General features: G+C 46.8%; 1 protein-coding gene across 1 annotated transcript in view; it reads right to left on the reverse strand.

Moving 5' to 3' along the window:
- LOC310946141 (protein crumbs homolog 2-like) overlaps window positions 1-3,550 on the reverse strand; it is a gene marked incomplete at both ends in the record, with an annotated part of 30,529 nt that extends 26,979 nt beyond the window's left edge. The window contains one exon of the mRNA XM_083912497.1: window positions 3,481-3,550. Within this exon, the coding sequence (XP_083768623.1) occupies window positions 3,481-3,550 (70 nt within the window). The remainder of the gene's footprint in view (window positions 1-3,480) is intronic.
- Between the last annotated feature and the right edge of the window lie 11,300 nt (window positions 3,551-14,850).

Consider the following 14,850-nt stretch of genomic DNA (forward strand, 5'->3'; position numbering starts at 1 on the left):
TAGGCCACGCTGATGTCGAATGATATAAAGAAACTCTTAAAGGACGTTTGACTTCATTCTCAGCAGGTGCAGACGGCAGCAGGAGAGCCAGAGAGAGTGTTTTTTTTTAACCCTGAGTCCCAAAAAAGGTCGACGCAAAGTCACCCGAGCGTCTCGCTGCAGGGCGGAGGAGGCAGCAAGGCTGTGACTCACAGAGAAAGGGAACCCCCCCCCCCCCCCGCCCACCGCACGAGTTAGGCCCAGAGGAATTTCAGTGAATCACCACAAGAGCCCGGCAGCAGAGTTCAGCTTTGTGCTCCAGAGGCTCCACAGCAGGTGGCTCTTTTGCTTTTACACAAGAAAAACGCACAAACTCCCTCTGAATCAGTCACAGTTACACACTGAGTCACAGACGCACATCCTTTTGTCTCCTGTGAGAGCCGCTGCAGAGACGGCTTCATGTCTAACACAGGGGTTTTGTCTGGTTTGGGACAAAATATGTGTTTTTTTACCAGTTCCCAACAAATCTTCTTCAACTTGTTCACACTTTTGAATCAAAAGCCGACAGTTGTGTCCTCTGGGACCTGAAAATGGTCTTTCCCCGGTTAAGGGAATAATTGGATTATTGATTATTATTATTATTATTATTATTATTATTGACGGAGCAGCTCTTCCTCCGGTACAGTAGGTGGCGCTCCTTCAACATACAGCTGCTCTGAATACGACTTATTCTCTGGTTCACCTTCATCAAAATCCCAGCAGCCGACTCTTGGTAGTGATGTTACGCACCGTGGTGAAATCCTCCCTCATTTGTTGTTTCCACGTTGTTTACAGCGCCGTTGCTTCCTGGTTTATTCTATTTCCGGGTCAAAAGCGACCGCCGTGGAGCCGTGGAGCCGTGGAGCCGGGGAGCCGTGGAGCCGTGGAGCCGTGGAGGAGGAGGCGGGGTTATAACCCCCAGAGCACGGACAGACAGTAAGGCTGTTTACATGCGCTAATAATCGGGGTGCTGCAGGAGTTCTCCAGGTCTGTTAACCGGGGTACGACCTTAATAATGGTGTTTTTTATCTGCATGTAAACACATTGTGTGTGTATGATCTGGAAAGAGGCCCATATAGGGCGCACTCACACTGTCCATCCGTACCGTGCCCAAACAGGTTTCACAGGTAAAGTCTGGTTCCTTTGACCAGTGTGAGTGCAACTGTACTGCGTCTAGCTGCGGCACGCTTGCCGTCCACGGCCCGTTTGGGAGAGGTGGGCTTTAGTAAAGCACGTTTGCACATGTACGAGCACGAGCGTGCGCACGTGTACGAGCGCGAGGCCTACGGCGGTTCTGAGGTCATGTCCTGTGCGCCTGTTGGGACGTAGAAAAATGAAGGAGGGACCATGCGCGGACATTTCAAACAATGGCGGTGAAAGGTTCACGTTGGTGTGATGCGGAGGTGGAGTGTTTACTGCAGATTTGGTCGATGAAAAGATTCAAAAACAGTCGACAAGACGCACAAAAACTCTGAGGTCTACGGAAAGATCTGGAAACAAAGCCACGCATCGCCATGACGTCATCAATGCGTGTGACGTGTTACGGCCTGATGACGTATAGGCAGCAAGAAGCATTCTCCGAGGCCCAGGTAGTGTGAGTACAAACGGGCCTGGAGGGGGGGACAAGGACCCTAAAGCACGGGGCACGGGACGGAGGCACAGTGGGAGGGCGCCCTCAGACGAAAGCTCTTCTGGTGTTTTCTCTCGTTCCTAAAACGTCGTGAAGGACGGACTGAAGTCACACTTGGGGACCATTTCCACTCAAACCACCCGCTCAGATGTTCCCTCTCTCAGTGAATCTGTGGTTAAACGCTATAAAAGTTCCTTTTTTGCAGCCTTTCTGATCGAACGCTGCGTCTCACCCTCGTCTTCATCATCACTCTGCTCTGAGTTTGTGTTTTTCCTTTAAGTCCCTGAGAGCTCAGAGTGCCAGGTCCCTCTGCCATGCTCCTTAACACCCATCACTCCTTCCATTCAGAGCTGAGACAAAAAAAAAAAAAGCTGTGCAGCCGGACGCTCAGCTCGTTACCATGGCGATCCTCAACAATGCCCCCCTCAGCCAATCCCCGCCGCTCGTCCGCCAAAAAGCGTTTAAACGAGCTTCAGACGCTTCACACAAAGTGAAGGGTGCGGGAAAAATGGGTCAACAGGGTTTCATAAGGTGGTGGGGTCGACCGGGAACCCCAGCCCCCGACACCACACACACACACACACACACACACACACACACACACACACGCAGACGCACCCCAGGACCAGCTGCAGATTCATCACACACGAGGAAAGCAGCTACTTAAATGCTGTTAAATGACAAATGTATAAAAGAAAAAGCTCTAAAGCTGCTAAAAACACCTGTTGCATGAGGTCCCAGTGTTGTGTGTCTGTGTTTGTGTAGTGCTTGTGTTTATGTGCATGTGTGTGTGGGCGTGTATACATTTACACACACTTATGTTCATAAATGTGTGTAAATTTGCCTTGTTTTACTATTTGATTATCGTTCTCTCATCGATGCTGTGATATAAGTGATTTATTCTGCCCGACAACGCCTGAGTAACATCAAAATCACATGATTTTTGCACAATTTTGGGCGTGAAGGTCTGGAGTATAGCGTCGATTTGGATAAAAATGATTAAAAAGTAAAGTATTAAACCATAATCCAACATCAATGTGCCAAAAAATCATTTGTTGGGACAGTAAAACAAACTTTAAAGACATTTTCTTTCATAGTTACTGCATTAAAGCTCTGTAGGGCAGTGTTGTTATTATTATAATTGCTAAAATAATAATTATAATTAATAAGAACTGACCTTTCCTTCATGTTTGCAATATAGTGCATCCAGAAACAATGATAAGAAAGTGCTGAAAGATGGATTTCATTGCTTCTTGCTGCAATTAACAGTAAACTTTGATGCTATTTAATAAATAAATAAGAAACTACCAGTGACGCTTTGTCTCAGAGGTCATTTCTGAATCATTTCTGGGGACGTTTCCTGCTCAGAACTTTGTAATTTAGCACCAATCACATGTTTAATGTGTTTTATATTGTTCATTTATGATCGTGTACTTCATCACTCATGTCTTTTACTCTTTATTTCAAATTGTTTGACGTATTTCTGTGTTTTTTTCATGAAACCCACCGAGTCACGCTGGGAATTCATCCAGGAGCATGAATTGAACACAAGTTGAACATTGTGTTTAGAAAATACATGCTTCTTTCCAAGTGCACACCCCTGACATGAAGGGTCTGTAGCAATACACACCATGCACACACACACACACACACACACACAGACACACACACACACACACACACACAGACACTGTACACTCCACACACATGGAGGGAAACGGCCACAAGTGTGAACAGAAACTCCCTGAGGTGCCCTGACACTGACGCCTGGCATCATGTAGAGGATGTAGATGTAGATGTGTAGTAGAGTGCACGTGCTGGAGACGCCTTACCCAGTTTGAACATCATCACGGTGAGCAGCAGCGTCCTCTGGTATCTGGACCAAACTCTCCCAAACTCCATGGTGAAACAGGGGCGCTGAGCTCTGGGGTCAGTGCAGAAAGATGCTGTCAGTCCACAGGTTCTGCACCCATCACAGTGCCGCGCTCCATCCACTCAGCTGCTCCAGCACCTACATGTCTGACCACTGGGACCCTGGGTGTAGAGTGTGTGAGGACGTGTGTGTGTGTGTGAGTGTGTGAGTGTCTCTGGAGACCAAGCAGGGCTGGAGTAAAGCAGAGTAATCACCCCAGCAGGCAGAGAGCGAGGGGGGAAAACGTGAGCTGGATCCTGGACTGGACTCATTCATCCACGGGCTCTGGCTCAGCTCTGGGTCTCAGTGTCTCCGGACGCACACGTGCACCTGTGTCTGACGTCTTTGGTTTTTTTTTTGCTTTGTTTTGCTTTGTTGGTGTGTTTGTTACATTTGCATGAATACATGTTTAAATAAATGCACCAATAAATAAATAAATGTTTAAATAAATGCACCAATCAATAAATAAGGAAATGTATCAAAGTAATAAATATTGGAATAAATAAAAGTATAAATACATTCATAAAATAATAAATAAATATGAAAATAAATGAGTAAATGTGGAAATAATTGGAAAATATAAATAATGAATTAAATGCAAAAAAATAAAAGAATAAAATAACTAATAATAAATAAATAAATGCATTAATACAATTCAAAAATGATAATTAACAGGAAATAAATGACTAACAGTACAGTTATTACTGGATTTCTGTAAAGAGTCACTGCATCCCTTTAAAGGAGCGATACAAATATTATATATATAATATTATATAATATTATAATTATTAGGGATGCTCGATATTGGCTTTTCGGCTGATATCCGATATTCTGATATTGTCCAACCCTTAATTTCCGATACCGATATCACACGACACCGATACATGCTGTTACTGTTAGTAGATGACACTTGGAAATACGTCCAAACCACGGACATCTCATGCACCGGGCGAGCTGAGGCTTGTTAGCCACGGTTAGCAACCTACGAGTGAAGCGTGTTGTTGTTGTTATACGTCATCAAGCACGCGCCTGTAAACGTCCCATGTTGCATTCATGCAGACTTGTAAATGCTGAAGCCAACAGAAAAAACATTGGTTATAAAAACCTGATACCGATAATTCCCGATATTACATTTTTAACTCAATATCGACCGATATTATCGGACATCCCTAATAATTATTATTGTTATTATAAAATATCCTCTAAAAACAAATAGGCACCAAGCAACCGGTGGCAGACTTATCCAAACTAAAGTTGTGGATAGTTTTAGCAGCGAGGTGCAGCCAGATCATACCTGCAACCAACCAGTAACAGCATCCTGTGACACTTTAATAAACTGTTTACAAAGAATATTTTCAATACTGCAAACACAAACATGACGATCTGCTGCAGAAAGATGTGTTTATCGCAGTGAGAGACGATCTGACGCTGTTTGGTGTTTGTGTTTTGCATTAAAAGGAATTATTGTCACTTTAGTTGCATCCAGAAGTTGCACAAAGCACAGTTAACTGCTGATACATGCAAAATAATGCGGTGAGGTGCAGCCATGTATTCATGTGAACATGTACATATGTCTATTTCTATTTCTTCCCTTTTTAAATGTAACTTTATTGCTTATTTTTTACCTTATTTTGTAATATTCTGTTGCTGCTGTGACAAAAGAATTTCCCCGTCTGTGGGACATTAAAGCTTTTCTGATTCTGATTCTGAATCTGATCATACCTTGCAACCAAATCACATGATTTTTGCACAATTTTGGGCGTGAAAGTCTGGAGTTTAGCGTCGATTTGGATAAAAATGATTAAAAAGTAAAGTATTAAACCATAATCCAACATCAATGTGCCAAAAAATCATTTGTTGGGACAGTAAAACAAACTTTAAAGACATTTTCTTTCATAGTTACTGCATTAAAGCTCTGTAGGGAAGTGTTGTTATTATTATTATTGCTAAAATAATAATTATAATAATTAAGAACTGACCTTTCCTTCATGTTTGCAATATAGTGCATCCAGAAACAATGATAAGAAAGTGCTGAAAGATGGATTTCATTGCTTCTTGCTGCAATTAACAGTAAACTTTGATGCTATTTAATAAATAAATACGAAACTACCAGTGACGCTTTGTCTCAGAGGTCATACCTTGCAACCAAAGTGTAACAGACTCCTGTGACACTTTAATAAACTGTTTACAAAGAATATTTTCTCACCTGAAAACACAAACATGCCTATCTGCTGCAGAAAGATGTAGTTATCGCAGTGAGAGACGATCTGACGCTGTTGTTTTTGGTTGTTTGTTTTTATGGCATAAAGGAATTATTGACACTTTGGTTGCACAAAGCAGAGGTAGCTGCTGATACATGCAAAATAACAGTTAACTGCTGATACATGCATAATAATGCAGTGAGGTGCAGCCAGATCATATCTGCAACCAAAGAGTAACAGCATCCTGTGACACTTTAAACTGTTTAAAGTGTGAATATGAATATTTTCTCTCCTGCAAACATGAACATGCCCATGTGCTGCAGAAAGATGCATTTATCGCAGCGATCTGACGCTGTTTGGCGTTTGTTTTTGTTCTTTTTGGCATAAAGGAATTATTGTCACTTTAGTTGCATCCAGAAGTTGCACAAAGCATAGTTAACTGCATAATAATGCATTATGATCTAACACCAAACATGTTTATGGTGCTATTATTAACATTTACACAGTCTTATAAACATATAATAATGTTAAAAAGCATCTTCTAAGGACCCATGAGGCCTTTATTATCTATTTATCACCAGGTCTGACAACTGTCTGAGAGAATACACTCATATATATATATATATATAAATATATATATACACACATGTGCATATAAAGTAATATATTTAAACGTTCAAGAGTCGGTTGTGGATCAATGGGTTGTTGCTCCCCTCCACTTCCACCCCCGCCTTTGCAAGGAGGGATAGAGGGAGTTTACCCGGCACCTATCCTATCTGGTTGGCGGAGGCCTCTATGGTGGGTAGACGAATGCCTTACTCACCCCCACTCCCACTCCCACACACACCCCCACACACACTCCACCCCCACCCCCAACCCCAACCCCATCCCCGGGCCCTGATCTCATCGTCAGGCTTAACTCCAACCTGCTGCGTTCACAACAACAAAAAAAGTTTAATTAAACACTCGGCGAGGGGTGGGGGAGGGGTGGGGTTGTCTGTGAGTGTGTGTGTGTGTGTGTAGGGGGGGGGGGGGCAACATGCAAATGTGTAAAGAAGTGAGTCACAGCAGCTCCACAGCTTCACATTCCTCAGTGACTGGCTGCTGCTTTCATTAAAGCAGCAACACAATAGAGAAGCGGGCAGCGGGCTGAAGTGCAGCCTCAGCCGGGCCCGAGGATGCTGACGGAGCCTCCGTCTTCCCACAGAGGAAGAGTGCGGCACGTGTTTCTTTAATGTACAATATATAAACCGTGCTGACATGTTTTCCCTGAATTATAAAGTGTAGTTATTGTAGTTTATCTCACTTTAAGGGTTCGTCCACATGATCAAAAACAACCTTTTTAAAAAGTTCCCGTCCACTCGTCCTCGACTCCTAAATCTCTGCGTCCACAGGAAACCAGGTGCAGCGACTCCGAACGCTGTAGTACCCATGCGAGGCCTGGAGGCGGCGCTGTAACTGCCACAGAAATACACCAACAACGGAGAAGAAGAGACGGGGAGACGCTGTGGAGAATCCAAACACCGGAGAGTTTCTCTCCAAATCCTCCTCCATCCTAGAGACAAACGTGTCCCTGGTTCTGGTCTTAGTGGAGACTTTGGTGCTGTTCTGGACTCTGATGCACCGATCACACTTCAGTTAGTGTCCTCACTGAGCAGAGGGTGCTGCTGGGAGCCCCTTCACTCTGCAGTTAGTGTCCTCACTGAGCAGAGGGGGCTGCTGGGAGCCCCTTCACTCTGCAGTTAGTGTCCTCACTGAGCAGAGGGTGCTGCTGGGAGCCCCTTCACTCTGCAGTTAGTGTCCTCACTGAGCAGAGGGGGCTGCTGGGAGCCCCTTCACTCTGCAGTTAGTGTCCTCACTGAGCAGAGGGGGCTGCTGGGAGCCCCTTCACTCTGCAGTTAGTGTCCTCACTGAGCAGAGGGGGCTGCTGGGAGCCCCTTCACTCTGCAGTTAGTGTCCTCACTGAGCAGAGGGGGCTGCTGGGAGCCCCTTCACTCTGCAGTTAGTGTCCTCACTGAGCAGAGGGGGCTGCTGGGAGCCCCTTCACTCTGCAGTTAGTGTCCTAACTGAGCAGAGGGGGCTGCTGGGAGCCCCTTCACTCTGCAGTTAGTGTCCTCACTGAGCAGAGGGGGCTGCTGGGAGCCCCTTCACTCTGCAGTTAGTGTCCTCACTGAGCAGAGGGGGCTGCTGGGAGCCCCTTCACTCTGCAGTTAGTGTCCTCACTGAGCAGAGGGGGCTGCTGGGAGCCACTTCCCCGTCCCAATGCACTCCCAGGCGCCACTTTCTCACTACATTAAGGGCGCACTCACACTGTCCTTCCGTACCGTGCCCCAGCCCGTTTCACGGCTAAAGTCTGGTTCCTTTGACCAGTGTGAGTGCAACCGTACCACGTCTAGGAGCGGCACGCTTGCCGCCCACGGACCGTTTGGGAGAGCTGGGCTTTTGTGAGGGAGGGGGGGACAAGGTCCTGGTACGGATGGACTGTGTCTAGGCACGGTACGGTTGCACTCACACTGGTCAAACAAACTAGACTTTAGCCATGAAACGTGTTTGGGCATGGTACGGATGGACAGTGTGAGTGCGCCCCCAGTTTCAAAAGATCCTGTTTTCAGGCTCCGATAACACCGGCTGGTTGTGGATGGTCGACTAAACCAGACTAAAGTTGTGCGGTTACAGGAAAACCCGTCTCTGTGCGGACAGTCCTTAGTCCTTGTCCTTAGATTCAGCTGCACGTAACAGTTTCCTTCAAGTTGTTGACAAGCTGTCATCGGAGCAGTGAGTGGTGGGTACAGCCATGGCCACGTACGATTATTATTATTAGAACACCAAATTAAAACAGGGACAGGTCACAAAGAAGAGGAGTTTTCAAACTAAAACGGGCTCAGCTGCCTTTCCAAATGTGTTTAGCGGCTCAGAAACACACGTGTCGATGTAGCAACAGTCAGAGTTTTAAAGTGAACGCAAATAAGTGTGAATGTAGAGTTGACAGGGAAAATGGAGCACGTCTCCATTGTAAACAGAGCAGTCTTCTTAATTACCGCCCACCTCTCTGACTGATTAGGGAGACTCTGCATGGCAAGGGTCATGGGGTTAACCAAGCTAACACTACTGCTAGCGAGCTAATCTACTCACGTGTTTACTGCTGGCTGGGACATTGACAAAGTTGTTAACTGCATTTCTTTATGTTTCACTGGATAGATTGCAGTATTTCTATTTGGCAACGATGTTTTTGTCTTTCTCCTTCAATGCCACTGATCCGTGTCATGTTCATAATCTGATGTTTCCCCGGGGAGACAATCTGAATAGAGTTATTGGAAGTGTATTTCTGGCCAGATGACGGGGGGGCTACACCCTCAAATTCTACCAGAATCCACCCTTCAAACATAAAACAAAATGCAACGAATGAGGGAGCGACCACTGTAGGCATGGACTCGCGGCTTCGTAGTGTGTGACGCAGGGGGTCCGACTGACCACCGCTCAATGAATGAACATCAACATAGCACTGCTTGAGCGCTTTCAGGGCCGTTGGACAGATAAATCCCGTTTCATCCAGGCAGCAGACAGACCCTGCAGGGGGTCAGTCTTCATCTCTATAAACGAACACTGTCCGGATTAACACACAACATCCCAAACTGTGCCCGGGAGTCACTATTTGCAGCGTAGTCGTGGTAACAGAGCAGTGGGCTCATGCTTACAATACACAATACAGTCACAAGCAATTACAAACTTAACGCCTGGAAAATTACAGCTGCTAACAGGATGCCATCACCCCCCCCCCCCCCCCCCCCTTTACACCTGCACTGTATGGTAATGCAGAGACACAGAGTGCAACAGGAGGATCTAAAGCATCTGAAACTGTGCTGAAGAATGGGAATATGAGCCGTTCTGTCCTGAGGTAACGGTCACTCCACCATCTCCTGTCTTATTTACAGTGCCAAAACATAACAAACATTATCTCAGGACACTTTACAGAGCAGGTAAAGACCACGCTCTATGAGTTATTTATGATTTACAGAGACCCAACACTGTCAGACGTCACCACTTAGTCGACAAGTCCCATAAGAAAAACAAGGAATTGATTTTACAAGTTTTGTGTGTTTTGTGTATCACATCCTCCGTCACACACTGTTTTTGACTCAATCGCACACACACTGTCTACTGCCACAAATACTCACTAGCTACAAAAAGAGCACAAAATGTAGATGAATCCACGTTGAAATTATCCTTCACACTGTGCCTCCGTACCGTGCCCCAGCTGGAAAAAGTCTAGTTCGTTTGACCAGTGTGAATTCAACCGTACAGCGTCTAGGTGCGGCACGCTTGCCGTCCACGGCCCGTTTGGGAGAGGTGGGCTTTAGTAAAGCACGTTTGCACATGTACGAGCACGAGCGTGCCATGACGTAATGGAGATGTGTGGCTTTGTTTCCAGATCTTTCCGTAGACCTCGGAGTTTTTGTGCGTCTTGTCGACTGTTTTTGAATCTTTTCATCGACCAAATCTGCAGTAAACACTCCACCTCCGCATCACACCAACGTGAACCTTTCACCGCCATTGTTTGAAATGTCCGCGCATGGTCCCTCCTTCTTTTTTCTACGTCCCAACAGGCGCACAGGAAATGACCTCAGAACCACCGTAGGCCTTGTGATCGTACACGTGCGCACGCTCGTGCTCGTACATGTGCAAACGTGCTTTACTAAAGCCCACCTCTCCCAAACGGGTCGTGGACGGCAAGTGTGCCGCTCCTAGACGCAGTACAGTTGCACTCACACTGGTCAAAGGATCCAGACTTTAGCCGTGAAATCTGCTTGGGCACGGTGCGGATGGACAGTGGGAGTGCGCCCTGAATATGTGAGTGCAGGCCGGGGGCCACGGGGGAAGAGGGAGGGGGGACAATCCCACTAAAGCACGGCCCGGATCATCTGGGCCAAGTGTGAGTGCACCCTCAAAAACTTTGGCAGCAAGGACTGACGATGAAATCATCATATTCAAGGAACAACAAGACATCAGGCGCTATCGGATGATTCTGGTGCGTGTTCTGAAGCCCAATTAAAATGTTCACGTTCAATTGAACTGCGTCTGATCTCTGGGATGAACGACGCTCTTGCTCTCGTGCCCGTACTGTTTGAAAGCAGACGCAGAGGAAACACTGTAGGTGGTATTTTACAAGCAGTGGGAAGAGCAGCAGCTGTGCGCTAATGGGCAGCCGATGCTAATTCTACTGAATGGTAATAGAGGTTTATAGCAGCCAGTCATCGCCCACTGTGGTGCTTCCATTAACGCTCTGACCACTGCAGCGTGTTAAAGTCAAACTTGGGTGTTCAGCGTCCGACCTTTGCAAGATTAAAGCCCCTGGACTCAGAGGTTCAGAGTTCATAGTAACTTAGAGTGTGTGTGTGACGGAGCGCGGCATCTCATTCTGTGTTTACCTCAAGGAAAATCCCTGCTCACATTTCCCACCTTCTCCTGAAAGAGGAGGGACAGGCCTGTTTATAATTTATGGGCTTCCTTATAAAGTGCCAGACAGGAGATACTACAGGGCACTGCATCGCATCCCCTCTCTCTCTCTCTCTCTCTCTCTCTCTTGCTCTCTCTCGCCCTGTATGCACGGACACACACACACACACACACACACACACACACATTTCCCTCCCCTGCACATCTTCACATCCATTCCTGTCCGACCCTCCACAACAATGGCATCTAAAAAGAGCTCCAATTGCCTTGTGACCCTTAACTTCACCCTCACTCCCCCTCCTCTAAACCCTGCCAACAAAGAATGCCTCTGGAGCTCAGATGGGAGGCGTTCAAACTCCATTTAACAGCCGCTCCACCATTACTCACTACCACAAGTCCGCAACTGCTCAGCTCGGCATTAAGTTAATGTTGGTTTACTTTGAACGCCAGAGCCCAAAATCAATTGAGGAACATTTTCACCGGTGAGGTTGTAGTAAGTAAGTGTGTTAGACCTCAGTGACCGAGCCAAAAACGACTGTGCTGCAAAGAAAGTGACGTGTTTTATTCATTCATTTGTTTTTTTAAATAATTCTTTCACTATGAATGCTGACATATCCCAGGGGGGGGTCGGGGGGGGGGGGGGGGTCGGGTGCACCCATGAAACACATGAAAACACACATAAAAATTCCCTAAATTATTCTAAATTGAACAGTGAATATTCAGGGCGCCCCTCACACTGTGCGTCCGTCCCGTGCCCCGTGCTTTAGGGTCCTTGTCCCCCCCTCCAGGCCCGTTTGTACTCACACTACCTGGGCCTCGGAGAATGCTTCTTGCTGCCTATACGTCATCACGCCGTAACACGTCACACGCATTGATGACGTCATGGCGATGCGTGGCTTTGTTTCCAGATCTTTCCGTAGACCTCTGAGTTTTTGTGCGTCTTGTCGACTGTTTTTGAATCTTTTCATTGACCAAATCTGCAGTAAACACTCCACCTCCGCATCACACCAACGTGAACCTTTCACCGCCATGGTTTCCCTGGACTCCTCCACAATTATGCAAGTAAATTTATGGACCCTTAAAATTATGATTTACTAATATAACAGTTAAGTAAGCAGTGATACGCTGTTGGCTGTGTAGGACAAATAAACAAGATGCCATTAACAGTAAGCTATATTCAAGTCATCACGCACGTGCGGCTAGTTAATTAGCATTAGAGAGCTAACATGTTGTGTTCCTAAACCATCTGTTGGTTCAGTCGATCGCAGAGCAAACCATCCTGTCACTCAGGGAAACACCACCACACGAATGACAACATTCCAGGTCCAGATGACGGAGTTAGCATGCTAATCCAGGGGCTAGCTGTCACTCAAGGGGCCACGCCCCTAATTATTCATAAACTTTAGTGTGTTGTCATGGAGATATGACCTAAACACACAGACTAGAATGTTCTTTTGTCCTTAAACAGGTTTAATGATGCTGTGTAAACGGCCTGTTTAACATGGGGCTCAATGAGAAACTGCTCTGTTATGAAACCTACCCCTAGTGGACACTCAGAGAACTGACGCTGACGGAGCTTCCTGATTGGATCAAACAGGAAGTGGCTGTGGTGGGGGCTCGATCTGCACCCCTGCTATTGCAGCATCTAAGCTAACCTCTTTAGCAGCCACCATTGTTGTTTTGAACACGCGCTCGCCTCTTGTGTCACCGTCATTCAGCTCCATCCTCAACTGTCAGTAGCTCTTCGTAGGACGCCGATTGGCCGAATGACCTCTAAATACAAACATATAACATGGAGCCCGCTAAGATGGATTTCCATGTGGCATGTGAACGCAACTCTCATGTGATCTTGTGTTATCCAGATAAATCAGCTGCGATGCAAACACAGGTTAAATGAAAACTACAGCAGTCTGACAGCTGAAGCCAGAGCGGTTCACCTCCTCCACTGGGATTTAGTTTGGATAATGGCGGTCCCAGTAAGAGGATTCTGGCCTGTCCAAGCATCTTAAAGAGCAACGGCACTAGATACACGACCAAATCCCTGAGGTTTCTCATTGAGGGTGAAGCGTTGTCGCCTGACAGTGCCTCACCAAAACAAATCTCTGTTGTGACTTCACTAATTGCTCCTGCTGTCTCTAATACCTGATTAGCACAATGAAGTGATTTACCGTAGATGCCAACTGGGGCCTTTCTCCCTACCTGTCTATGTGGGGGTCTCTGTTCTGTTCAGCTCTTATTAAGATGGCATCTTTGCTCGACTGGAGTCTGAGGGCGCACTCACATCGTCCTTCCGCACCGCGCCAAAACAGGTTTTTCGGGTCAAGCCTAGTGTGTTTGACCAGTGTGAGTGCAACCGCTCCGCGCATAACTGCGGCCAGCTGGCCGTCCACGTCCCGTCTGAGAGAGGTGGGCTTTTGTAGAGCGTGTTTGCACATGTACTAGCACGAGCGTGCGCACGTGTACGAGCACGAGCACGAGGCTTACGGCGGTTCGGACGTCATTTCTGTGCGCCTGTTGGGACATAGAAAAAAGAAGGAGGGACCATGCGCGGACATTTAAAACAATGGCGGTGAAAGGTTCACGTTGGTGTGATGCGGAGGTGGAGTGTTTACTGCAGATTTGGTCGATGAAAAGATTCAAAAACAGTCGACAAGACGCACAAAAACTCAGAGGTCTACGGAAAGATCTGGAAACAAAGCCACGCATCGCCATGACGTCATCAATGCGTGTGACGTGTTACGGCGTGATGACGTACAGGCAGCAAGAAGCATTCTCCGAGGCCCAGGTAGTGTGAGTACAAACGGGCCTGGAGGGGGGGACAAGGACCCTAAAGCATGGGGCACGGGGCGGACGCACAGTGGGAGTGCGCCCTCTGACATACTGTACTTTCCACTTTATTTCCAGTAGACTAGCCATGGTCGAAGCCTGGTCCTGGTCCTGGTCCAGTCCCAGCCTGGTCCTGGTCCTGGTCCTGGTCAGATGTGTACATGAACTGATGAAGCCTCTTGGATGAGAGGTGAAACGTCTTCCTAGACAAACAACCAAGTCCAGTTGCTTTTGACTGAAATTGCTTTGACTGTACTTTCCACTTTATTTCCAGTAGACCAGGCAGACGGACTGAGGAGCTAAATCTCACAGTTCAACATGTGAATGCAGTTCAGAAAAACAGCCGACCTCTGCTGTAATGATATTTTTTTGCATGGTATAAAGAGATTGTCAGGCCTCAATCTGTTGTTCTGTCCTCTGGCCTCCTGTCTGCAGTAATCTTGACAAGGGGCTAATAAGCCAGAGAGACAGCAGATCCCAGCAGTGGCCCCCCCAGTGGGTCCCAGGACCTTGGAAAACATCCTCCCTTAACCCTTCATCACCCGGCCCTGGTCTGAAGTATGCCTGCTCAAATGCTCAAGTAATGAAAGGGCTTAGGACCAAGCTAGGAAGGATCAAAGCAAACATCCTGCAGTAATATTTGGAAGGCAAATGTAATAGTAAAACATTGCATTCCTGATTGTGTCTGTCTGTCAGCTTAGCTCTGACATTACTGCACAGCAGGGGGCCGAGGACGCACCAGACAGACGGGACTTTATTGTTCAGGTGCAGCAATTTCACTGCATCATAGGGCTCTTTTTTTATTATTT

The sequence above is a fragment of the Echiichthys vipera genome, assembly GCF_963691815.1.
Source record: "Echiichthys vipera genome assembly, chromosome: 4".
Lineage (NCBI taxonomy): Eukaryota > Metazoa > Chordata > Actinopteri > Perciformes > Trachinidae > Echiichthys > Echiichthys vipera.